At 46.1% G+C, this 27,065-nt stretch overlaps 1 protein-coding gene across 12 annotated transcripts in view; it reads right to left on the reverse strand.

The window, feature by feature from the left end:
• Epb41l4a (erythrocyte membrane protein band 4.1 like 4a) overlaps window positions 1-27,065 on the reverse strand; it is a 211,158-nt gene that overhangs the window by 5,919 nt on the left and 178,174 nt on the right. For 11 of the 12 annotated variants that reach the window (XM_006525627.4, XM_030250327.1, XM_030250328.1 and 8 more), the window contains 6 exons: window positions 26,482-26,565; window positions 25,859-25,972; window positions 23,162-23,209; window positions 22,214-22,291; window positions 7,974-8,093; window positions 268-315 (listed from right to left, as the gene is read on the reverse strand). In XM_006525627.4, the coding sequence (XP_006525690.1) occupies window positions 268-315; window positions 7,974-8,093; window positions 22,214-22,291; window positions 23,162-23,209; window positions 25,859-25,972; window positions 26,482-26,565 (492 nt within the window). The remainder of the gene's footprint in view (window positions 1-267; window positions 316-7,973; window positions 8,094-22,213; window positions 22,292-23,161; window positions 23,210-25,858; window positions 25,973-26,481; window positions 26,566-27,065) is intronic. The other variant, XM_006525628.4, reaches the window with a different exon arrangement.

The raw sequence follows: 27,065 nt of genomic DNA on the forward strand, positions 1-27,065 counted from the left end.
CTGCCAGGGCGCCAAACCAAGGCTCCTTGCAGTAGCATTGGTTTATCTTGTATCCAATTCAAAACTGCCCATATCCTGCTGGCTGTACGGCTCAGCGATTAAGAGCATTTGCTGCTCTTGCACAAGGCCGAGGTTCAACACCCACATGGTGCCTCACCGTCATCCATAATTCTAGTTGCAGGGGATCCAGAAGCACCGGGCGTGCACATGTACAACACTCACATATATATTCTGAAATGGTACCCATCCGGGGGTCCCAGTACTCACTGGATGTGCTTCCACAGTTCTTCTTTTGCTTGGATGTCAGGACTTCTTCTGTAAGCAAAGGAGACAAAATTCACCCCTACAATGCATGCCATTCACAAACCTTGAGTGACCTGCAATACTTTTGTGAGGTCTCACTTGCCACCCAGCTGCTGATGAGGAGCCATCACAATTATCAGTGAAAAGGTAGCAGGTTACTTCACTACTGGCAAGCGAGACTCACATGAATGTACAAAAATGGAAATGAGTCATCACCAGAGGTTCATTTATGAAAGAGCCTGGAAGCCGGGCTTGGTGACAGACCCATATTCTCAGCACTTGAGAGGCAGAGGCAGGGGTCTCACCACAGGTTTGAAGCCAGCCTAGCCAGCTGGTGTTAAATAGCAAGTGACGTAGGGGCTTTGGTTCCTCGGCTTACTATCTACTGTTTCGTGGCATTTATTTATGTGTGCACATGTGTGCATATCACTGTGCACTCAGGACAGTCTGCAGCACTCAGCTCTCTCCCTTCACCACGCTGGTCCCAAGGACTCAGTTCCTAGGCAAGGCAGTAGGTACCCCTAACCTGCCGAGCCATTTCACCAACTGCCCGCTAGTTTTAAGCAGAAGAGAATTCCTTTCTTTTGCCCACTGTAAGACTCTCAACACGATCTGCCATGACCTCGTACAAGCAACAGCCATGAGGCGAGGCAAGCGGTTCAATAATGTCCCCCTTCTATGTGACATCTCAAGATGCAGTCCTGCACTGAAATGTAGGCCACAAAGGACAGAGCCTAACTGTGGCTTCCACTCGTGATGACACACTGTCCCTGAAGACCAGAAATGATAGAGAGTGTTATGTCCAATGTCCTAGAACGAGAAACCCGAAGTTACTATCTTATTGTTTTAGATTTTTCGAGACAGGGTTTCTCTGTGTAGCCCTGGCTATCCTGGAACTCATCTGTAGACCAGGCTAGCCTTGAACTCAGAAATCCACCTGCCTCTGCCTCCCAAGAGCTGGGATTAAAGGCGTGTGCCACCACGCCAGCCTGATGTCACTATTTATCTTCATACTGTCCATCCCGGTTAACTGTGAACCCTTACTGTAGCAAGGAATAGTGAACTTATTTCAGTTGTGGCCTCTGTTCCTTCAGGAGAGAGATCTAGTCAGAAGCCCCCAAAGGGCCCTAAGCCATACTGATAAAAAGGCCAAGAACTAAGCTACCGATCGCCCCACCCTGTGGAATTTCATGCCCAGGTTTAGTATCACTTTCAGCATACAATCTTGTCAGTGCTTTCATTTCTCCTTCCTGCATTCCGGCCCGGCTTTCTGAATCCTCGGACTACATTACACTATTTATTTAGCTACAGAACAGACTAAGTGGCTTTTCCTTTGTGTGTGTGGACTGGGTGAGAGGACAACCAAAATCTGCTCTTTAGATCAAATGAAAAGGAATGGACTACGGTAAGGGGTAGGAGCCAAAGCACCGATGTCTGACCAGGAACGCTGTTGAATACGGATTTCTGTCATATAGAATTCTATGCTTGGAAGACCATGTGAACAGCCTGGAAGGTCTCCTGAACAAAGCCCGCCTCTGCTGCACTCTGCCCATCTGATCCCCTGGGCAGTATGCCAAACCATTAAATGATAACTAAGAAGGTGCAAAGATTTCAGCGTACTAAGCTAATCTTCCAGTCGCTAAGAATGCTGGGTCAGCATGCAGTCCGCAGAGTTTGCCACCCCACAGTCCTATTGCAGGGTCAGAGGTAGAGGTGCTGCTCTGCTGACAACCTGTTATCTCAGGGACACTGGAAAGGTGGATTAGCCGTCGTCCTGCTACAGAAGGTTTTGAACTCTCCACACTGATGATATTTTGAGCGCTAACTCTTTGAGAGCTTCCCCATGCATTGTAAGATTAGGTCAGTGACACCCCAACATCGACCCACTAGAAGCCAGTAGCCTCCTTAATGTTAAAGAGAAATGACTCTGGAGAGCCGGTGAGATGACTCCACAGGTAAAGACACTTGTCATCAAGTCTGATGACCTGAGTCCCATCTCTGGGATTCACATGGTGGAAACTCCCCCAAAGACTGTCCTCTGGCCTCCATGCACACCTGACCCCCTAATGCAAATAAATAAATGTAATTAAAACTGTTAAATGACTCTGGACATTGCCAAGTGCCCCAGAAAAGACGGAGCTGCCAACCCACCTAGAAACTACGGATCTGAAAATAGCTAAAGTTAGGTGGCAGAAATGAATGGACAAGTTATTATAACAATCAAGGTGTGACCCCAGAAACAACGCTGACAGCAGGCAGGGCTGGATACTAAAAGAAAGAGAGGTGAGACCTGGGTCCCAGACAGTGAGAGGGAAGATGAAGCCTGGCATCATCTGAGGTTTGAAGCTTAGCGCATCTATAACAGAGGAGAAGGAGGCAGAAAAAAACAACTCGCAAGGAACACACAACTCGCAGCCACCATGCCAAGACTAGTGGTGAGACATGAGGAAGAGAACAATTATTTCTGTAAGCAAGTTATATGTGTGTATGCATGCCTTTGTGTGTGTGTGTGTGTGTGTGTGTGTGTGTGTGTGTGTGTGTGAGAGAGAGAGAGAGAGAGAGGGAGGGAGGGGGAGGGAGAGAGAGAGAGAGAGAGAGAGAGAGAGAGAGAGAGAGAACTCAGCAGGTGTGTGTAACCACCCAGCAGGTAAAGCCCCTGTTGGCAAGCCCGGTGACCTGAGTTCCATCCCCAGATAGACGCAAAGAACCAACTCATAGGTTGTCCCTTGACTTCCACATACACCCATACACATAAATATACACACGTGCACTCAAAAGAAATGCCATGTAATTTCAACACACACATAGACACAGCCTGGTGAAAGAGTAGGAGTGTAGCTCAATGATAAAGTGATTGCAGCCAAACACATGCAACACCCTGCATTAGATCTGCAACGTTGCATGCCAGACACACCAAACAACAAAGCCTGATAGCATGCAACACCCTGCACTGGATCTGCAGTGTTGCGTGCCAGACACACCAAATAACCAGCCCTGACAGCACAGGACGGTCTTCTACAACTGGAGCTTTGGGTAACTTTCGCTTCTTATTTATGCCTTTGCCTTTCTGTTTGTACTTTTAGCCAGAAGACTCCCTTAGTTTATGAAGTAAGTTAGTTAGTTAGTTAGTTAGTTAGTTAGTTAGTTAGTTAGTTTCACATGTAAATAAGTCGTGTGATTCCATTCAAGACACCAGTCATTCTGTCCCTGAAAACTTAGCATAAACTGAGTTCTAATATCTCCACTAGTCTCAAAGAGCTCGGGGCATGGAGGAGTTCTGAAGCTGGAAAAATGACAGTTTCCTCTGACTGTTAGACCACCTGTGATTTAAGAAATACAAACACGAGCTACCTTAACGGTGGCTATATTACTTTATGTTTATATCTGCACATACAAATTGTACATTATTACAATTCAATACAGTTTTGTGAGTTTAGTACACTGTGAAATGTTTCTGTAGCTCAATTGGGAGAGCTTGCTTAGCTTAGTGTGCACAAAGACCTGGGTTCTATTCCAGTACACATATAGGTATGCCAGCACATGCCTGTAACTCAGCACAGGAGATGGCACAGGAGAGCAAGTCCATCCTCAGCTACATGTTGAGTTCCAGGGCATCCTGGGCTACATAAGACTCTGTATTAAAAGAAAAAAAGACTCATGCAGATGTTTTACTTAGACTCTTCAAAGGAAGTCCCTCAGTTGTCAGTAGATATAAAATATAACTAATATAAACAAGCTACCAGTATTGGTCCAGGTTTTTGTTGTTGTTGTTGTTGTTGTTGTTGTTTGAGACAGGGTCTCTCTGTATACCCCTGGCTATCCTGGAACTCATTTGTAGACCAGGCTGGCCTCGCACTCAGAAATCCACCTGCCTCTGCCTCCCAAGTGCTGGGATTAAAGGCATGCGCCACCATTGCCGGGCAGTCCAGTGTTTTTCAAAAGCATCCCTATCTACAATTATACAATGACTCTACTTTAAATCAATCAGAGACGTTAGTTTGTACCCATTAGCTCGCAATCCACGGACCTGTGCAGCTAGGAAGGAGAATCCCAAGTCAAGGCCAGTCTGAGTGACACAGTCACAAAAGAACCTACGTAACAGTGTATAGTAGACGATATTCACTCCAAGTAACAAACACGGTAGTGGCCAGCTTGTGCTGTTTTATCATCTTTAATCTAACTGCATCTCTAAAAGGGAGTTTAAAGTTGAAGATAAGTAAATACAACACTTATATTTACTTAGAGAAGAGAGCACTGAACAAACTCTTAGTGCTTCTTCTGATATTCCTGAATGGTCAGGAAAAATGAATTAAGGAGATGGCATATCCCTCTTCCTCCTTTCCAGTCCTAATTAGGAACACGAAGGCCAGCAGCAGTTCAGCTGTGGAAGTTTGCTCGGGAACATCCAGGGACTTCCTTGAAACATCCATCTACTCTGGACTTTATGTTTCATCCGGCCCAGCACTTCCCCTGCAGCCTCACTGCTTGTAATCAGTATTTTTCAGTGAGTAAACGCAGTAGCACATCATGGCCACCAGGAGGTGATGGAGCCCACTCACACACACAAACCATTGTTTGAAGGGCAAAGGCAGGGCCTCTCCTGCACCACCTAAGGAGACAAGGTTACTCCAGTAGCAAGCAGGTTCAGCCAGGCTGATGCTGGCCTTTTCATGTGTATATCACAGCAGCAAACACAAACACCAGAGAAGTGGAAATGAAAGATATACCAGGTAATTCTGAACTTCATAACATTTAATAGCTAAGACCCAGTCATGTTCAACTTAATGCTTGTCGGAGGCAGCACACACACTAATAATAATAGTAATAATAATAATTTTAAAAGAGAAATGAAGTTTATAATACAAAACTTTCTATAACAATTTCCACAAACAAAAATCTAGGCACAGACAGTCTTGAGGTAAGTGAGCGGTGGGAATAGTTTATCAACCTGAGATAGCACTTAGTATACAGACATACACCCCTCTGAACAACACACCCAATAACCTGCATGCACACCCCACTCTGAACAATGAAATAACTCTCATTTCCACTAACAACCATTAAACTCAAACAGATTCTTTTCAATCATACTATAGTCATATCCAGGTTTGTGAGTTTATGGCCAATTCAGCTTGAACTACTTTGGGTGCTTGCAGGACAAGGCAAACTTAGTCCTCTGAGTATGTTCTGCTTTTCATCAAACACCTATGTGTGATTGGATATGCAAATGATTAAATCAGATGCATTATGGGAAAGGATGTGTGTAATGAGCAAAGGTCTACTAATCCAAGTCAGCCAATCAAAATAGAGAGCTATGCAAAACATGCCCCTACTAACCAAATCCCTCCCTCCCTTTAGACAGCACGGAGAAAGAAGTCCCAGACCCTTGGGCGCCGTCACGTGTGTGGCCCAGTGTCACTCTTGACAGCAAATCTGGCCTGCTTAGAATAAAATTACCTGGCCGGTTTGCAAATCTGCTTGGGTCTTTGTTACAACTCCTTGAATAAGAAAGAGAACTTGTGGGCTGGAGAGATGGCTCAGTGGTTAAGAGCACTGACTGCTCTTCCAGAGGTCCTGAGTTCAATTCCCGGTAACCACATGGTGGCTCACAACCATCTGCAATGAGATCTGATGCCCTTTTCTGGTGTGTCTGAAGAGAGTGAATGTGTATTTACATATATGAAATAAATAAAAGGAGCAAGTGGGTCCAAGACTCCTTCGAAGGGAGGGAGGGAGGGAGTCAGGAAGGGAGGGAGGGAGGGAGTCAGGAAGGGAGGAAGAGAACTTGTAAACACTCAGCCCAGGCACTAAGCAAGGCAACATTTCAATGAAATTACAAAATATTAAAGAAGAAATAATGCTGGTTTTATTTTAACTCCAAAAATAAAGAGGAACATATCTAAAATTATAGTATAACTTTGTTATTTAAAAAAAAAAACCCTGAAAATTCATAATGCCACATTAAAAATAAAAGCAAAAACAAAAACAAAAAATCAGACATGAAAATGCCTGACTGTAATCCTTCCTTTGCGGAGGTATAGACAGAAGGATCAGAAATTCAAGGCCTTAGTCAGAGTGTAAAGATATAAACTTTTAATCCCGGGACTCGGAGGTAGAAACAGGTGGATCTCTGTGAGTTCCAGGCCAGTCTGGTCTCTAGAGCATGTCCCAGGCCAGGTCAGCTAGTGCTACAATGTAAAGCCCGGTCTCAAAAGAAAAGGAAACAAGGGAGGGGGAGAAGTTAAGTTTAAGGCCAAAGGCCAGCCCCAGGCTACAAAGTTCTACACAGTGTACTGGCATGTGCCTTTAATCCCAACACTTGAGAGTCAAAGGCAGGCAGAGCTCTATGAAGTCAAGGTCAGCCTAGCCTCTGTGCCTTGTTCCAGGCCAGTCAGGGCTACAGAGTAAGACCCTGGTTTATGCCTGTTCATCTGTTTTAGATTTATTTAATGTGTATGTTCTGCCAGCATGCGTGTCTGGGTACTACATGTGTGTTTGATGTCAAAGGAGGTCAGAAGAGGGTGTTGGATCCCTGGAACTAGACTTATAGCTGACTGTGAACTATCACGTAGGTGCTGGGAACAGAACTGAGTCTTTGGAAAGAGCGACAAGTGCTCTTAACACCGAGCTACCTCTCCAGCCCCATCTTTAAAAAAAAAAAAAAAAAAAAAAAAAAAAGCAAGCATTCTAATTAAAATTGAAGTATCTATGATTGAGGCCTCGCCCTTCAAACACAGAGCTCACAGGATCTGTGTGTGTTGTAGCCACCAGCATCCTCTCCTGGCCTGTCAACCTAACAGCGCATTCTCAGTTTTCTTCTGCCTGGCTCCCTCAGAGCTACCCTGCTGGTTGTGGCTTCAACCTTCCATGTCCATCCTCTCCCTGTTGAGACTATGTCCTCTCCTCCCAGGAGTAAGGAACTTCACACCCTTACAGCTGACCACCCGAGGTCTCGAAAGGCTTTGGGGCTAACTTTTCAAGTTCGTCCCAGCTCACTGTTTGGCAAGTGGAGCAGGCCTGGGTGGCCTAACTCTTGATGTATAGACCAAAGCACACGTGCACACACACACACACCATTCACATACGAGCATGCAAGCACACCACCTTATCAGCTCACAGAAAATTAATGGAGGTGGGGCAGGAAATTTCACCACGATGGGGTAATTGTGCTCACGCATGTCATTGCCTAGCAACAGGAGGGGCAAGCAAATCTCAATGCTGGGGTGTAATGAATCATTCAATGACTGCTGATCACAAATGGTAATTTGACAGCGAGACAGTCTGGCTCGATTTGGAACCAGACATCAGAGAATTCTGTAGACTCCAAGTGAGCAAAGCAGCAGGTGTTTCACCAACAGCCAGGCCTCAGAACAAAGGAAACTCATTATTTACCTGGTTGGACGGACGCATTTGGTGAAAAAGAACACAAAACACAAAATACGTTTCTGGTGGCCTTGTTCCCAAGGCATTTTGCTCGGCCTGAGTGCCAACTTCTAAGCCTTCAAAAGTGGTTAGTGAATGTTACGCGTGTAAGAAGAAAACAACCAATAAAAATGTATAGTCCCAGCTGACATGACTCATTAGGAGACTGAGCACCCGTCCGCCTGCTCTGCCAAGCTCCCAGCAAGCTCCCGGGTTTTGAGGGGAAAGTGGAAAAAGAACCCACATACGAGCGAGATCTGTGTCTGGATCTCCGGTTGTTAGGGTCCGCTTGGTTCTTTTCCTTCTGTCTCCTTAACACGGCTTCCCACTGAGGCCCCGAGTCAACCATGTCATTCTCCTGGCGGGTTCTGGAAAGACAAACCAGGCATCTGAAGTTAACCTCCAAGGAGGGCGTGAGGCAGGCGAGGCAGGCGTGTGGAGCTCACTCAGAACAGCACTCAGCAGGCTGAGGTGGGACAATCAGGACTCTGAGCCACCCTGGGGACACAGAGAGCCTGTCTCAGGGACACAGAGAGCCTGTCTCAGAGACACAGAGAGCCTGTCTCAGGGACACAGAGAGCCCGTCTCAGGGACACAGAGAGCCCGTCTCAGGGACACAGAGAGCCCGTCTCAGGGACACAGAGAGCCCGTCTCAGAGACACAGAGAGCCCGTCTCAGAGACACAGAGAGCCCGTCTCAGGGACACAGAGAGCCCGTCTCAGGGACACAGAGAGCCCGTCTCAGAGACACAGAGAGCCCGTCTCAGGGACACAGAGAGCCCGTCTCAGGGACACAGAGAGCCCGTCTCAGGGACACAGAGAGCCCGTCTCAGGGACACAGAGAGCCCGTCTCAGGGACACAGAGAGCCCGTCTCAGGGACACAGAAAGCCTGTCTCAGAGACACAGAGAGCCTGTCTCAGAGATACAGAGAGCCTGTCTCAGAGACGCAGAGAGCCTGTCTCAGAGATACAGAGAGCCTGTCTCAGGGACACAGAGAGCCTGTCTCAGGGACAATGAAGTCCACTTGTGGATGGAAGCGAAAGGGCAGTAAACCAAAATCTTCAGTACATAAAGAAGGCAGCCCTAACTTCCTGATCACCCCAACCTCGCTTTTCAGGTATTTAGGAGAACAGAGATTTGATTGTATCATTTTTTTATATGTTCATCTCCAGTTTTGTTCATCTCCTCTCAGGGCTTTCTCATGCCGTCCCACAGATAAGGCATGCTGGGTTTTCATTGTCACTCAAGTCTAAGACTTTTTAACTTCCGTCTTGGTTTCTCCCGTGCCTTCATTATCCCTCAGTGGTGTGTTCTAGGGTCCCCATGCATGCGTGTACTTTGCAGTTTCTGCTGGGGGTGACACCCAGTCTATCCCACTGTGGTCAGACAGAATGCAGGACGCTACTTTACTCTTCCTGTATTTATTTATTAAGACTTGCTCTGTCCGCTCGGATGTGGCTGGGTTTGGAGAAAGACCGATGAGTGCTGAGAAGGTTGTGTATTCTTTAGTGTTGGAAGGAATGTTCTGTAGATCTTAGGTCCATCTGATTTACGATGCCATTTAACTCCAATTTTCTCTGTTTAATTTCTGTCCAGATGACCTGTGTATTGGTGAGAACGGCGTGTCAAAGCCACCTACAGTCTTCTATTGTGCTTAAGCTGTGGATTTAGACCTGGCTTTTCAACGTTGGGTGCACTCATGTTTGGTGTGTGTATGTATAAGTTGGAATATCCTCTTGATGGACTGTTCCTCTGATGAATATGAAGTGACCTTCCTTAGTTTTGAAGCCTATCTTACCAGATTTAGAATACCTATACCTGCTTGTTAGTTCCATTTGTTTGGAATATCTTTTTTTATCCTTGTACCCTAATATATCTATCATTGATGGTCAAGTATTTAGATGGATCCTATTTCCCTTTCTTCTTCCTTCCTTCCTTCCTTTCTTCCTTTCTTTCTTTCTTTCTTTCTTTCTTTCTTTCTTTCTTTCTTTCTCTTTCTCTTCCCTCCTTCCTTCCTTCCTTCCTTCCTTCCTTTCTTTTTAAAAAATTTGTTTATTTATTATAGCTACAATGTCTGCCTGCATGTTTGCCTTCAGGCCAGAAGTGGGCACCAGATCTCATTTTAGATAGTTATGAGCCACCATGTGGTTGCTGGGAATTGAACTCAGGACCTCTGGAAGAGCAGACTCTCCAGCCCCACTATTTTCTAATCCGAACAACTAGTTTGTGTCTATTTATTGTGGAATTGAGAATGTTAATATAAAGAGTCATTACTGAAAGACGTGTATCAGTTGCTGTCATTTTGCTGATTTTTGTGGTACTGTTTTAGGCCTCTTTTGATTAAGTATACTGCTGTTGTTTGTTTATTCCCCATGAACTATGACCCAGACCTGCTGATCAGGCCTTTGGGGTGGGAAAGAGTAGACCTAGCTGGTGATATAAGGGGGAAATCCCAGGGAACGACAAAGGCCTATGGAATGGGAAGGAATCTAACCATGGTCGTTTGCACAGCTTGAAGAACACTGTTCCATCTTCTCATCGCAGAGTAAATTAGAACTAAAAATACAGGCTATGGACACTAACATTAGGAATATGAGAAAGTGTGACCTGAGGTCATCAACATCCTTTGGAAGCAGCTCTTCCATTTGACAAGATCATACAGGAACATATGGTCACTTACACATGTGTGGGCACATATCTATGTCCACAGTTCTCATCACAGCACCTCCCTATAAGCCGTGACATCAAACAGGACAGAAACCCACCAGACTTGCTAGGAGACCTGATACACTCCCAGGAGTGAGGGATCGCGCTCATTGGATGCCATCAAAGGGAAAGGCTCAGGCCAGTCGCAGATCTCTCCTCCCGCAGGACCTCACACTTGATTTCTGGGGTTAAAATTAGACATGAAATTCTGCATAGAATCACCGTACAGCTCGTGGGCAGGTGTAAATATCACTACAATATGTTTATCCAGGAAGCCAGGATCTTTCATCATGTCAAGTTTAGTTCTCCTAGCAAGACTGAGACAGGCTTAGTCCAGTACATACTTTCTTGTAATACAGATGTTTAGAAGGAAGACAAGTGCTGTGTGTATATTCTCATTGACTGTAAAATCCAGAAGGTTAGCTATCACGCTGAGATGCTAAAACACTAGCCAGGCATGGTAGCACACACCTTTAATTCCAGAACCCAGAAGGCAAAGGCAGGTGGAGGTTCTCTGTGAATTTGAGGCCAGCCTGGTCCATATGGGAACTTGCAGGCCAGGCACCTACGTAGTAAGAAAACAAATTTCCTGGGAGCACACATGTGTTTTCCTTTACCTTGCCAGTAAAAAGGACCACATCAAAGTGAATTTCTGATCATGCCACATACTTTCATTTTTCTAACTGGGAAGTCTCAAGTACGGCCAGTGAAGCGCTCCTACTTCATAACCTCCCCATGACCCGTGTGCTCTGAAGACAGATGCCCTCGACAGGTACTACTCTCTCATAAATATTCCAGCAGATGCATTAAAAATGCAAGGCTCACTGTAGAGATACAAGAGAAGCCGCATTCCTGAGCAATGCTGGTGTGGACACCCAGGTCCGGTCTGTAATGAAGTCTGAAATTACACGCTTACAAAAGGCCTCTGGCTAATGATGTCTCATTACAGGAATGACAGTGTCATCTCTTCCATTACTGAACTATTCTAGAAGACACAGGTGCAACCTGGGAACAAAAGGAAATCCTAGCATGTAGAAGCAAGAATATTTTCTCGGTCCATAAAGGCAGGGTTTAGTGATCACCGCCCCCTTTAAAATCATTAGTGATTAAAGGAATCTTTGCATGACAAACACATATCTCCTATAATTTTTTTCCTCTTCTTGAGACAGGGTTCATTATGTAGCCTGAACTACTGATCCTCATGCCTTGATCTCCCAGATACTGAGAGTGTAGGCAGGCACCATTTCTGGGCATAACCCTGAAGTCTTATTTATAGATGTGGAACATCCAAGTGGTCTTTGCTAACTTCCAGCTACATGTTATTTTGATATGAGGATTTACATCATGAGAAATAGAAATATTAAAAAGCCCTAAACTGGTGTACAACCTTTAAGAACATCACAATCAGGAAATTATCGGGGGTGGGGGGAAGCAATCCATTATTATTTATATTACAGATCTAGTTGTTTTCAAAATGCTTCAAATGCAGATGGTGAACCCCAATATCCAGCACATTTCCTGCCCGAATCTCTTGATTGCTCCTTAAATCTACATTCAGCCCACTGGGTCTATTTCCCCATCTGAAAGCAGAGTCAACAGACAGTGTGGGAAACAGATTCTAACAAGGCTTTTGCTTTAAAATTAATGTATGGGAGAGAAGGAGTCTGGGAGAGAGGGGAGGGGGAAGGGGGAGGGAAGAGATGGGGAGAGAGGGAGAATGTTTTCAAAGATGTTTCCAGGCAGGGACTTCTAGTATACCTTCCTCACTTCTCATCAGGCCCTCAGAGTCTACTCTTTCCTAGGTTGTCCGTGTAATTTAGATTTTTACTGTTCTTGACACGTAATTAAGTTTGCTACGGCTGTGAAGATGGAATTCCGCATCCTCACTTTATAACACAGTGAAGATAACAGTGATTCCTATTCTTCTCCTTCCTCTCAATTAGAGCTCTGCACAAACCGTCCTATTATCAAACGAATTCTTACACAAGTCCCCGGGGGCTCGCTCGGTCCTCTTCTTTTATCGGTTTTGTTCTTCACGGGACCTTCCTTTATACCAGCTCTTAATTCACCTCTAATTCATGGCGATGGAGGCCAGAATGAATGCTGAACCTGCAATCTATTGGAGTAAATGCATGAGGCTCGCTCTTGCATTCTGTCTCTTCCCAGCTTAGCCATTATCTGACCCGGAGTCCTGGAGCAAACCGCTAATCTCTTGCGGTCAGGTCTCTGCTGGCTCACGTGAAGAATTACTGCAAAGATCATTTCTAGCTTTAAGACCCAATGTTTCTCTATTGTGTTTTATCTCCAAACCAGTAAGTCGCTGAGCCAAACCTCCTCTCCGACTGCAGCGTAACATCCCAGACAATTGCTTTGTGTGACCACTCCACTGCTAAAATGAAATCACTAGGTCCCCACAGACCGGGAACCTGTGTTCTCATCAGCTCCACTCGTTTTTTTGCCTCACCTGACATAAAGCAATCTTCTTTTCTTGTTTTTGCCAGTAGCTTTTCTTCCCTAGGGAAATTTATTGGTTCGAGGCATCTGCTGATGTATTCTCTTAAGGCCAGAAAACAAAAACTGCATTTGCTTTTCCAACCTTCCCTTGCCGTCAATAAATACCTCTGATTTGCTCCTAAAGTTGTTTTACCATTTTCCATATGTCCTTATGGCCCTGCTACTACAATGGGAGGCCTCTGAGGCAGTTTCGCTTGGAAACTCTCCTGTCTTCACGACTTTAAAATCTGTTTCGTTCCGTTTCAGTAATCCGTGGCTTGTCGCTGGTGTGCAAGCCGTGTTGTTGCCACAGACTCTCTGTCAGCTCGCACTACGCTCTGGAGCCCCACATTACCCATCACAGGTCTATGTCATGGTATGTCCTAGTAAAATAGAAATCAGCTGGCCTTGCACCTGCGGCGTGGTAACTGTGGTCTGTCTTGATCATCTGTTTGTGGACTGTGCCCTTCATAGCCACAATTTGTATCTTGTTGTCTTTAAATCAAGTCACCCATATTAGGAAATAATATAAAAGCCCTTATGGGACACATTAAGACCATCTTAAGCTATTCTTCAGATACTAATGGACATCCAGTAGACTAACAGACTTATCAACATTAAAAGGCAAGAACAAACTCCAATAGCACTCGCACCAAAATGGATCATGTTTCAAACACTAACTTCAACTTTGTTAATGGGAACCAGCTCCACTTCCTGCTTCCTCCCTGGTCTTGAGCTCATAGGGCAGCTGACGCAGCCCACGCAGGGCCTTGTCTACGTTCCACGTGGCATCAGCGTCTGAGTCTTCACTAACCTCCCTCAGGAAGAAAAGGCAGGTACTCTTTCCATCTGAGCCTGAGAATCAAAGATCCAAATGGTAAAGTGACCAGGCCACAGCCACGGGACCTTCTCAGAGCAGGATTATTAACTCAGGCTCCCCACATTTCACCAGAAAGCTTCACACAGATAACTACTGTTTATGATGCAAACCTCTGGGAATACAAATAGGAAAGGGTTCATGGGTCTCCTGCTGCCAGCTTGCTCTAGTCCCCACATCTGAGCCCAGCTTCACTCTTTCCTCACACTCTAATCCTCTCTCGGCTGCAGACTCACTCAGACTTCTTCACTTAGGTAAAAACTACTGAACTATTCGACTGAGTCCCTCACCTCTCCAGATCTCCCACTCTGACACTCTAAAAGCCTAGCAGCACCTCGAAGCTAAAGAACGAGCGTGAGCCATGGCTCCTCCCTGGAATGCCCACACCAGGAGCAGGGCATTCTGCAGATTTCTTCCTTGAATGGGAAGAACGTTTTTATCGAGCTCGGGCAGTTACAGGGAAAGCTGGTGCATGGAAGCCTCTGTTCCTGTCAGTGCACTTGCTGGGTCTCCCTTCAGCATGTGTCCTGGACAAGTTCAGGGTGTGGTCCTATATGTTCAAGCCTATATCGGCAGACTGGTTGGCCTTTTTTTTTTTTAAATGTTTTAAGGTTTTTATTAGCATATACTAATTATACATAATGGTGAGTTTCATTGTGACACTTTTACATGTGTGTGTAATGTCTTTGGATCATATTGACCTCTATTGACCTCATCATCCTCTCTTGTTCCTCTTGACAGTCCGGCTGGTGGCCTTCCTCTTCTCCACTGCTGCCTGACCCTTCAGATCTCAGGGACAAGGTTCGAAACTCTAGCCAATTAAAACAAATACAGCCTAACGTGCACAGGAATCGTCAGCTGCACAGTGCCAGCACTCTGAAGGCTCGCCATGTGGCAAATGTCACCATATCTGTTGTCTCTCGGTAATGGAACAACAAAGGATGCTCTGACTGAAGCCTGAGTGGGCTGGGTAGAGCTCAGCTGACCTAGTGCTAGCTTAGCACATGGGATGCTCCTGTACTTCCTAACAAGGCGTGGCAGTGCACACCTATAATCTCGTGTGTGTGTGTGTGTGTGTGTGTGTGTGTGTGTGTCTGCGTTGTATGTGTTGTGTGTGTGTACATGTGCAAATCAATCAATTCAAGGTCACCCTTGGCTACCAGTCATGTGTGAGGACAGGCTGGGATATCTGAGATCTTACCAATAAATAAATAAATAAATAAATAAATAAATAAATAAATAAATGGGTGGGGGAGGAAAGAAACTTTGTTCTTAATCCTACCAGTAAATTGAAGTATAAATTTCATTTCCCAATACTAACCCTTCACTATTTATATGGTAGCCAATATATCATAACATCTTGGGAGATATCACATAAAACCCAAAATACTATAGATATTATCATCAACAAAACTGTGTAACTGAAGTGCACACAAGCTATAAGCCCCCTTACTACCAATCCATGGGTGACGATGTGAGAGAATACCTGGTACACAAGCCCGTGTAGTGGTGCCTACCTCTAACTTAAGAGACTGAATGTTGGGGTTAAACTGTTCCCTGCTCTAAGTTGCTCCACACTGTGTAACACAGGGTGTTCCGGGGCTGCGTCTTCACCTGCGAGACTTCACAAGCCGCTTCTGACTCACTGTGAGCATGAATGCAGAATCAGGAGGAGCCTGTGCCTTAGGGACACTTAACCTCACACACAAAGCACAAATGAAGACTTAAACAGGAAATGTGCCACCCTGAGACTGTATGTAGGTGTATAGGACTGTAGAAACACAATCATATCCAGAAAATCAGGCCCGAGAACTTACTACAGATCTCAGGTTGAGGGAAAGATTCTAGAAATGGTTCTAGAAATGTCCACAAAGGGTTAAAAGGCTGCGGCAGAATTCAAGCAGTTTCACAGAGGCCCCAGAAGCAGAAACTGATAGGGAAGAAAAAAAGCAAAAAACAAAACAAAACAAAAACAAACAAACAAACAAACAAAACACCCTTTATTTTGAATCTCTATCTGCTTTATCTAGCCATTCTACAGCACACAGATATGCACAGGTAGGTGGACAGAAATCAGTGTTCTTACTGTGATGTGTAACGTGTGACCTGAGAGCTCACGTCAGGAATAAAGACTGGAATGGAAGAACCCGTGTGTCTCAACAGGCCACTGAGGAAATCAGTATTACTTGACAAACTGTGGCCAACAAACCCACATAACCTACTTATTACTTAATAAATTCTGTCACCGAGGAAAGACACAAACATGTAAGTCTGTTTCTGACGCCAATGTCCTCATAACAACGCAGCAGGGAAGTCCTGAGCTACACAAACTCCACATGGAAGAATGACTGACAAGATGTAACTAAACGTGAAAGTTAGGACAGGTGGGAGAATGGAAGATCGGAGGAAATGAAAGGTAGAAGAGAGGAGGGGAAAGGAGGGGGAGAGGAGAGGGGAGAGGAGAAGGAAAGGAGGGTGGAAAGGGGGAGAAATGAGGGGGAGAGAGGAGAGGAGAAGAGAAGAGGGGAAAGAGGAGAGGGGAGAAGAGGGGGGAGTGGAAAGGAGAGGAGAGGGGAGAGGAGAGAGAAGGGGGAGGAAAGGAGAGGAGAAGAGGAGAAAAAGGAGAGGAGTGGGGAGTGGAGAGGGTGGCTGGAGATTCAGGGATCCCAGACTGGGACTAGACTGGGACTCTGTACCCCAAAGCATTCCCAACTCAAAGATTTCATTTGACCCTCCATTCAACAAAGGCCATCAGACATGATATTCCCTGCCCCATGTTAAAGACCTACAATACTAAGACCTGAGCTGGCAAAGTGATGCCCAGATACCACCATAGCAGAGCCGAGATGTTGACCCTGATCCTGGATTGTCCTGTCGCAAAACCAGGGGCTCCTGTGCCAAGAAATAATTCAGGAAGGTCAGAAGGAAGATGGGTGAGATGGGAGCTTTGAGAAGACAAAGGAGGAAAAATGATATAACAAAGAGTGGAACAAGAAGAAATGAAGAGGAGGTGATGTAACCAGACAGATCCTGTCGACTGAAATCCTGAACAAGCAACTCTTTCGATGGTGCACACCTTTAATCCCAGTACTCAGGAGGCAGAGGCAGACAGATCTCTGTGAGCTCAAACCTGGCCTTGTTGAGCTCCAGGACAGCCAGGCTCACACAGTGAGACCCTGCCTCAAAACAAACAAATGATCAACTTCCATGACCAACTTCTAGCTGACCATAGAAATGGTGTGAGAACTTCCCCTCGGACCTCTCAGGCCGGAGAAGAGTAGGATATTCATTGGAGGTCTGCCGGCCACCATGAAGAACAACAGAAGTGGAAAGGGCTGACGACACATAAAGGATGCCTGCGTGAAGGAGGGCGGGCTTTCTGCCATGGAAGGAAGCTCTCAGAAGCATATCTAAGAAGAACCCCCAAATACTCACCCTAAAGAGGCACATGCTTATTCTACAGAAAACAGCAACCCTTGCTTCAGGCATTCCACTGTTGGACTTTGACTGGTTTTGCCCACACAGGGTTTCTCTGTGTAGCCCTGGCTATCCTGGAACTCACTCTGTAGACCAGGCCGGGTTTGAACTCACAGAGATCTGCCCGACTGCCACCTGAGCACTGGGATTAAAAGCGTGTGCCACCACGCCCAGCTTAGATTTTGACTCATTTATTTATTTTTATTAATTTAGGTTCTATGAGTACTCTGCTGCATGTACACCTGCAGGCCAGAAAAGGGCGTCAGATCCCTTTATAGGTGGTTGTGAGCCAGCATGGGGATGGCTGGGAACTGAACTCAGAACCTCTGGAAGAGCAAGCAGCCAGTGCTCTTAACAGCTGAGCCATCTCTCCAGCCCCAAATTTTTACTTTTTAACCTTTTAAGTGGTGCTAAGAAGCCTCTTCTGGATGAACAGTGTCTCTTATCTCTTCTCACACACAGCGGGCATATTAAAATCTTACCCATGAAATCAATAAAGTAGAAGTAAGCACCAATAAGTCAGGTTTATTTAAAAAACAAAAACAAAAACAAAAAAAGGGGCAACAACAGAAATCCCAGCATTTCCAGAGTGGTCTCAGGCCTACTAGAGCCTTCCTGGCTTGGGGTGTAGCCCAGTTGGCAGAATGCTTGCCTAGCATGATGAGGACATGGGTTTGATCCCCAGGAGCACATAAAAACAGCACAGCAGTGATGCAGACCTAGACTCTCAGCCCCAGAGGTGGAGACTGGAGAGCACAGGCCCCAGGTCATCCTGCCTTACACATCAAGTCGGGGGCCAATGGAGTTTCACGAGACCCTGTCTTAAAAATGCTAAGATAGAATTCCCTTCATGTATAAATAAATATTTGTAAAATCCAGGAAGGAGGTGCGGAGAAGAACCCAGCATCCTTAGACCACACGCAGCCTCCAGAAGTCAGATGACTCTGTCTGAAGATCCACAGACCCTCAGAACCCAGAATGCTGCAGGGCAGTTTCTCCACTCCCTGGGGCTACAGTTTCCCTCAGCAAGAACAGAAGTAAGCTGTGTCAGGGAGTTGGTGCTTGCTTCGAAGAAGAGAAAACACTTAGGGGGATGGGAGGGATGCAACCTGAATTAGTAGCCTGTGGGAAGTCCACAGAGAAATCTGATACCTTATAAACTACTCAGAAATAAAATAAAATAAAATAAAATAAAATAAACTGAATGGGAGACCTTGCGAGGATGAATGAAGCTGCTCTCAGAAGCCATGGGTTATAAAACGGAAATTCCAGGGCCAGGAGTGGGCCTATCTATTGCTCTACAAGCTGCTAGTCAGAGAGGACCCTGAGACACTACACACACACACACACACACACACACACACACACACACACACACACACACACCTTTAAATTGCCATTGCCATTAGCTGCCCATTAGAACTGAAGAGTGAGAGCCAATCACTAAAGAAGCCACTCACTGTAGTTGTGGGACATAGAAGAGAATCAAGCTGCAACTGGGCTGGACACCTCTTCCCTCCCTGCCGACTAACCCTCACGGTATGGGGCGCTGATATGTAGGTTGCTGGGGTATTCAGCTGTGGGCCTCATCTGCAACAGTACTAACTTGCTAGGAAAGATGAACCCACTAGTGTAGCTGTGGCAAGGGTTAGTTTGGGAGTAACTAATGCTCTCTGGCTGGATTTGAGGCCTTCTCCACAGGTGGGAATTCACCTCTAGCACCATAAACCCAGTCAAAAGCCCATGGCTGTAAAAGTTGTAAGCTCTAGATGGGAAGCTACTACTGTTGTTTTGACAGGCATGATGTGCCTTTCAAACTGCCTTCTAAACAACTCTGTTTATGCTATAGAATAGTGCTAATGTCAGCACTGGCCAGGAAGGCTTCCTTTTGCCGTGGTCAGTGGTAACTCCACAGACTTCTATGGTTAAAGCACTGAGATGAAATAACTGTTGAATGCTCAGACATGAAGGGAACACTCCTCCAAAGTGTAGGAAACCCTGACGATGAAGAGACAGAAGGTTTGTAAGAGACAGAGTCAGGTGGGGAGGGCAAAATGTAACACTGTCGTCTGAGCCTGTCACGGTTGGTGTACTCCTGGACTCAGAGCATACATGACTACCTACACACAAGCCTAGGAGGTCAACACCTAGGCCAGAAGGGGGAGGGCCTTGCAGGGCCCCACCCCTCCCTAAGGATTTGTATGCAGTTAACAATGGATAGGGAAGGAAGGAACAGTTTCTTCAGTGGTATAGAAATTGGTAAAGGGTGCGAGATCTTTTACAACTCTAATGAAATCCATTGACTGGGTCATCATCATCACAGAAAAGAAGAGAAGAGAAGAGAAGAGAAGAGAAGAGAAGAGAAGAGAAGAGAAGAGAAGAGAAGAGAAGAGAAGAGAGACAGAGGGAACAAGGGAGGGAGGGAGGAAGGAAGAAGCAAACCAACCAACCAACCTGACCTGGAAGTAGAAGGGAGACTGGATGAGAAGAGGAATGGGATTGGTGAGGGCGGGAAGAAGGGCAAGGGAGGGCAAGCTTATCCCATCGATTTGACCTGTGGCAGGATTACCCCAGGATCACACGAGTCCCTGTGTCCTGAGAAGATGAGGCACAGCAGACAGCAGGCAGAGGAAGATGCACGTTTGGCTCGGATGCATGATTGACACATTTCAAGTTCATGTATGAAAATGGCATAATCAAACAGATTGTTACATTATAATTAGAATATGCTAATAAAAATGCAAAAATGAGTTTGCCCAAAAGCTGCTCCCAAGTTAAAATTTCCCAAACCAAGACAAGAAAGTGGGGTGTATCAGGGTGTAGGCTCCCGCAGCAGAGACAAGGAACCAGAACATCAACACGGACCAAGCTCTGGGTGGCCAGTGCTACAGTCACCCCAAACCAAAGCACAGGACAGCACTGAAACAGTCCTTTTTGTACACAGAAGACATCCTGATAGGAGAAGAGCTGAAGCGTCCACGTTCAGCTCTGATATAAAAGGAGGCTCCTGGTGAGAGAGCAATGGCTCCCTCGAGGGCGGGGCTGGAGTTAGGCAAGTGCACGCCCAGAGGGACGAGCAGACTTTGAGCCTTCCTTCCGTGCACACCTGCCTGCCGAGGCAGAACCTGTGTGGACGGCGATCCGAGCCAAACATGCATCTTTCTCTGCCTGCTGTCTGCTGTGCCTCATCTTCTCAGGACACAGGAACTCGCGTGATCCTGGGGCAATCCTGCCACAGGTCAAATCGATGGAAAAAGCTTGCTATATCCTTCCTGTCTACTTCAAGAGCGGCTTCTCATTACGGCCATTATAAAGAACATAAGCACCTATACATCCAGAAGCAATGCCATTCTAACACCTATTCAATTGGTTTAAAAAAACAATCTGTGGGAGACAGAGGTAACACTCCCAGGAAACAAGCAGCTAGCAGGGACACAAGCCAGCACAGCCAGACCAGCAGTGAACAATTTAAGGACCTGGTTGTTGCCCTTAGCACATTTGGCCCCCGCCCCCAAGACACTGTTTTTAAACAGGTTATCTTCTGTACAGTTGAGAGTGGGCCATTACAGAGCACAGTCTGGAGGACACTAAATAAAACAGATCCTGATGTGATGAATAAGCACAAGTTTTTCAGCAGAAGAAGCAAGCAATTTGTTTTGCTTTGTACAAAACTGCTTGGTTTTACAGCAGCAAGAGGGCACCTAAGGGAGAGATGCCTCTCATAATTGGATTTTCACAGATACACAAACCAAAATTGTTTCTTTGAGGAGTGTCATAACACACGGAGATCTTGCGGCTGTCCAGTGTGATCCCAGCGGCTAAGAGAGCAGGAGGCAGAAAGCTTTCCTAAGCAAGAGGCTCCTGGAGATGCCGGCTAGCTGGCTGGGCTACTATTACACGGGCTTTGCAGTCAGAGTGCAGGCCACTCCATCCATGCTCAGCACAAAGCTCCCAAGCACTGAAGAATGACCTTAGAGACCAGTCTCCCTGCTCCATCTCAGAGACAAGAAGAAGATGGCTTAGAAAAGAACAGGCGGGCCTGAGCCCCATGGTAACTGGAAGAGCTCACCCGCCCGCCTGCCCTCCCTCCCGCTTCCTCTTAGCATCACTGATGTTTCAGTAGCAGATGCACCTTTTCTATGATGTCTGCCTTCTACGTTGGAGTTGGAGAATGCTTAGCATCAGCTCTGGTCAGTAGTGATCGCTCCCATCCCAGTGTAACAAAAATCCATGTCTCCAAACACAACCAAACATCCTCTGGAAGGGCAGAGCTTGCCCAGTTAAGGACCACTGGGTTAGTCTGGTACAAGTGACAATCAATCCTCTGCTGCCTGGCCTGGTGGGGTTTCCATAGCTCATGAATACCTGCTGCTCATAAGCTAATGGTTTGTACCTGGAGAGAAGTGGTGTACACATTAAGCCAACACTAATGCTCATTATATCAACTGATCTTACGAGCAAGCTCTAAAGAACTGAGTCCTTCAAAAGTGGACTAAGTACCTGGTGCACCTCATGTGCCTGGAAGCACATGTAGATACAGAGAAGCTAAGTGAATAGACTCTCTAAGATATAAGTATCATTATGGGATGAGATAAGATAAGAAAAATCACATCCAGAGGTACTTCAAGGAGAACTCCCTGCACAAATGGCAAATTCCTCCCCATCTCAGATAAATCCAACATACATAAAGCCCTAAGTATAGAATTATCCTGAACAAAAGACAAGAAGGTACTTTGACTATCAGGCTATTTAATGATCTGACTCTTGAGATACGAAACACACAAGAGCAGAGGTTTCCTAGATCGGTGATACAAAGCAATGGCCTTTGGGCCACCAATGAAGAAGGCAGGCTCAGGCCTGCAGAGCACAACGGATCCTATGGCCAGCACCAGTCCAGATAGCACAGGTCTAGGGACTACAGTGTTGGGCTGTTACCTGTTTCTCTTTTTCCGGTGTTCTCTGTTAGAATTTTCTGACTCACTACCACTGCTTGTGTTACAGCGTGAGCGTGACCTGAAGACAAAGCAAAAAAGAAAAAAAAAAAAAAAAACATTTATGACGATTACAGACAGGTTCATCTGGCACTCTACAATTAACTTTATAGAAAAATCATGAATCCAAACACAAAGAACCATCTTATCCCTCCCCCAGTAAGAAGTGTTTCTGAATTCAAACATTTGAGCTAAGTCTACAGCTCAGAGAAAGAGCTGGGCAGGAGGAAGAGGAAACCACGTGATGGGAATCCCCAGAAAGAAGATACACCGTGCATAGCAAGCATGGCAAAGCTAAAACAAACATGGAGGACAAACCAGGGATGCCTTGGCTTCCCCAGACCCTTGTGGTACAAGTAGACTTATCGCCACTCTTCTGAATCTGTGCTGACTGTGTGACAGTTTTCACCAACAGAATGAGGTGTGAGGGATAGCCCTCGAGTTCCAAGACTAGCCCACCAGGCCATTTGCTGGCCCTTTGGGCAACACAGCTTCAGCTACCATCTGATCTCTGCCTGCTCAATCCAGCTGTACACACACACACACACACACACACACACACACACTCTCACACACACATACACACTCTCACACATTCACTCACACACACACACACACACACACACACACACTCACAACGTTTGTTGTTGCTAACTGGTGAAATGGTTTAGAATATGGCAGGACGTAGCTCGAGACAGCTCCTCAGAGTCACAAAAGGAACAGGAAACAAGGAGAACTAGCAAGGGCCAGAACAGAGTGAAAGACTGAGATCCAACTGACACTGGCGTTAAAAGGCAAAGGCTGGCGATGCAGACATGAAGCAGGCGTAGGAGATGGGGAGACGTCTCCACTCTCGCCTTCTCCCCTCTGGCTCCTCCCTTTCCTTCCTTACCTCCTCCTCTGCTTGAGATCTGAGTCTTCGCCACTGTTGTGAGCTTTCCTGAGGAAGACAAAAGGAGTTACAGAAGGCAGCATGATCCACGGCTGAGAAAGCAGGCAGAGTTTCACATCTGTTAATCCAGATGCCTTCTGGGCTGGTTAACTTGCCACACAGTTATATCATGTCTACACGTCCAGTCCGATGACAGGTCCCAAAGACTCCACACACCACCTCTGGCTTCAAGCACCCAGTCATCTACCGTGAGACTGTGGCCTAGGCATAATGCCCATGTTGAATAAGCTACCCTCATCCAACCACAGGGTTGGCCTTGGCTTCTAGGTCTGCAGCCCTCTAAGCCAACTTCCAGCTGGTCCTAGCTCTCACTTGGGTCCCGGCCTGCAATTCTTTATCTCTTCTTTAATGGCCTCGCCCACCACAACTCACCAAGCTACACCTTCGTTACGCTTTGACCTTTATTATCTCCAACCATCTCCAAACTCACTGCTCTCTCATCACAACCCCCCTACTTCCTGTTTACCTCTAAGCACTTCTAATAGGGCATCTTGTTAAACTTAAACACACACACACACACACACACACACACACACACACACACACACACACACACAGGCACTGGAGACAGAACACGTGAATCGGAATCACAACCTGCCCGCTGAAGAGTGCTGTGACCCCTGTTACTCCTTTTAGTGGCTCTGTGTTTTTGTCTCATTTTAAAATTTTTGTTATATATGTATGGGTGTTTTGCCTGCATACCATGTATATGCCTGGTGCCCTCAAAGGCCAGAAGAATGTGCTGAGTCTGCTGGAACTGGAGTTACAGACAATCGTGAGCTGCTACTTGGGAATTAGGACTCAAAGCTGGATCCCAAAAGAACAGCCGGCGTTCTTAACCCCTGAGTCATCTCTCTAGCCCAAAGCGCCTCAGTTTTAACAGGACCTCCAGCAACAGTTATGGGGTGGAAGAAAATGGGACTGGAGAGATGGCACAGCAGGTAAGAGCAGGCACTGCTCTTACGGAGGACCTGAGCTCAGTCTATCAGGTGGCTCACAGTGACCTGTAACACCAGCTCCTGGGGACTGAGCGCTGCGGGCCCCTACACTCACACACACCCCTCCCCAACACATACACATAACTCTTTACAGCATAGCGCATTTCCAGTAAGGAGACATGTACCACATGTAAGCTGTGGGCATCCCTGCTTGCTCACCTATCTGACCTTTGACCTCGGTCTATGGTGTCCCCACTCAGTAACCCACATGACAGCGCTCAGTACTTCCTCAGCTCTGCTTTTTTCCCCAGAGTATCCAGGTTTTCTGGGTCAGCCCCAGATAGCTAGCTGAGCATCCGCGGCCAGAAGGAACTGAACAAGCGTGTGCACTGACAAGCTGCTGTCCCAACTGCGCGCTCCAATCATTCAACAGTCGGACACCTTTTTCTGACCTCAGTACAGTTTCTGTAGCACACTGGCCACACTCCCTTTGGCTGAGGTGCCTCTGCATTAGCCTGCCTCTGCTTTCTCCTCCCAAAGGCAAAGGTAGCATCAAAGAAGACTCCTCCCACCTTCCTTCTACCTGAAGTAAAAACTTAACGATATCTCCCTGCTTCTTACAGAACTGCCTTGACAACAAAGGTTTGCTCGCCAACCCACCTCCATGTGCCCCATGAGTCCCAGACCACCATCTTCTCGATCACCTTCACTAACAACCCACTTACCTTCCACACATATTCAACTTCCCTGTCAATGCCCCCCCTTTTTTTTAGCTTTTAATATTATCAACATAAACTTTTTCTTAACATGGCACATTTATTTATTAGTGCTTATAAGTGAGAGGTCAGAGGACAGCTTGAAGGACTTGGTTCTCTCCTTCCACCATCTGGGTCCCAGGATTGAACTCAGATAATCAGATTTGGCAGCAAGCACCTTTACTGGTTGAGCCATCTCTCCAGCCCTCAACATAAACTTGGACTCTATAGAACTCTTCCTCCCTCCACCCCCGTCCCTCTTCTCTTTCACAGCCTAACTTCCTGAGACATATCTAAAGCCCCAGTCCCAACTCCTTCCCACGGATCATCCTCCCTAAGAGGAGTAGACAAGGCTCTGCCATCACCACCAGCCTGTGCGTCCCGCTGCCTCTACCATGCTTAAGCCGAGTAAGCCACACAGATATTCGGTCCTCACCCTGATACTAATTTCGGGGTGGTCATGCATCCACAGTCACACATGCACTCTGTCCTTCTCAGTAGAAGGCAGCAGGTTCACAGCCTCTGCTTTGGAGGAGGCTCACAAATGCTAACACAGCAGCGTCACTTTAGGCGACAGGACACACGGGCTTTAAGTGTAGCTCTACTTTCCAACGTGGTAACATTTAACATATATTATTGATGCCTTGCAATGCATATTATATAGTTAGCATAATACCTATGGTTTCTAAATTTAAATACAGAGAGCAAGTGACCATAAACATTTTATAAAAATATGCTCTAAAACTGTTTCAGATAAATACAACAAGCTCCCTAACTTGCATTATTTTGCAAAAAGAACAAGCTTGCAGTGACCACGAGGAGACAAACAGTAGTGGCCCTTTGAGGAGACAAACAGTAGTGGCCCTTTGAGGCTCACGTTAAAACCGCATGGCCAGGACAGGAAGCTTCTGGTCCCACTGGAGTCAGAACTGTGTTCCGCCCACCTTCGCCTCATCAGTTGCGAGGAGTCATTGTCACTGCCGCAGGAGAGGTTGCGCTGCCGGGCACAGGGAAACTTTGGTGACTTAGTGCGGTCACTGGAGGAGTTGTATAGTCCGCTGGAGTAAGAGAAAGAGTTCATGTGTCAGCTTGGGAGTCTTCACAAGTCCAGCGTAGAGTGTTAGCATTTCTGCCACTGGGAAATGTTTTCAGAAATACACCCTCACTCTAGAGCTGTGGTTCTCAACCTTCCCAGTGCTGCAACAGTTCCTCGTGTTGTGCGGACCTCAGCCATAAAAGGATTTCTTTCCTACTTCCTAACTGTAATTTTGCTACTGTCATGAACTATAATGTAGACATCTGATGTGCAGGTTATTTGATATGTGACCCCCCCCAAAGGAGTCACAACCCACAGGCTGAAACCACTGCTCTAAACAACCTTATATATAGGTGGTTTCTTTATACACACTGGTTTTCCTTTCTGTCACACTAAAAGGCAACACATTAGGGAACAGGCTGCTGGCTCCCACTTCAGCACTTCAGCCACAGAGCAGTTAGTTCCCTCCACTGACCAAGCTAGGACGCATCCCTCCCCTGCTTTCTCTCCAAAGGCAGAGAGACTCCTTACCTCTGCGGTCCGTTTTCTTCCCAAGGTGCATGAGATTTGCTTCTTTGGGGGTCAGGGCTGTTTTCATTCTTTGCTTTCTTAAAACTTGAATAACAAAGAATAGAAAATAAGTTGACCAAAAAATAAATTATGGTAATTTACAGATTTATTCAGAAGGCAAAACAACATTGATGTATATGTACACATACTTCCGTGCTTACAGTTGTGACTCCTTCCGAAAAGAACCCAAGATGACTGATAGTAAATGTGTTTCGCCTGTAAGCACTTTGGTGTCTCTCCCCTGATTCTAGTTATATTGCTTTATGGGAAGAGCAGCCAGGCTGATTGACTGTTAAGAAACTTTCTAAAGACTCCACTGTAATAGGGAAGAGAAGATGATGGGAACTGGGTGAGCCAAAACGAAAGGTGTAAAGGCCTTACACAAAACCACTACTTGGTAAATTAATTTAAAAGTATAATTTAAGTCAGGGTATGTGGCAAAGGCATTTACTCCCAGCACTTGGAAGGCAGAGAGAGGCAAATGGATCTCTGATCTTAGAACCAGAATGGTCTACATAGGGATCATCTGTATATAATATGCTATA

Source organism: Mus musculus, chromosome 18 (assembly GCF_000001635.26).
Source record: "Mus musculus strain C57BL/6J chromosome 18, GRCm38.p6 C57BL/6J".
NCBI lineage: Eukaryota > Metazoa > Chordata > Mammalia > Rodentia > Muridae > Mus > Mus musculus.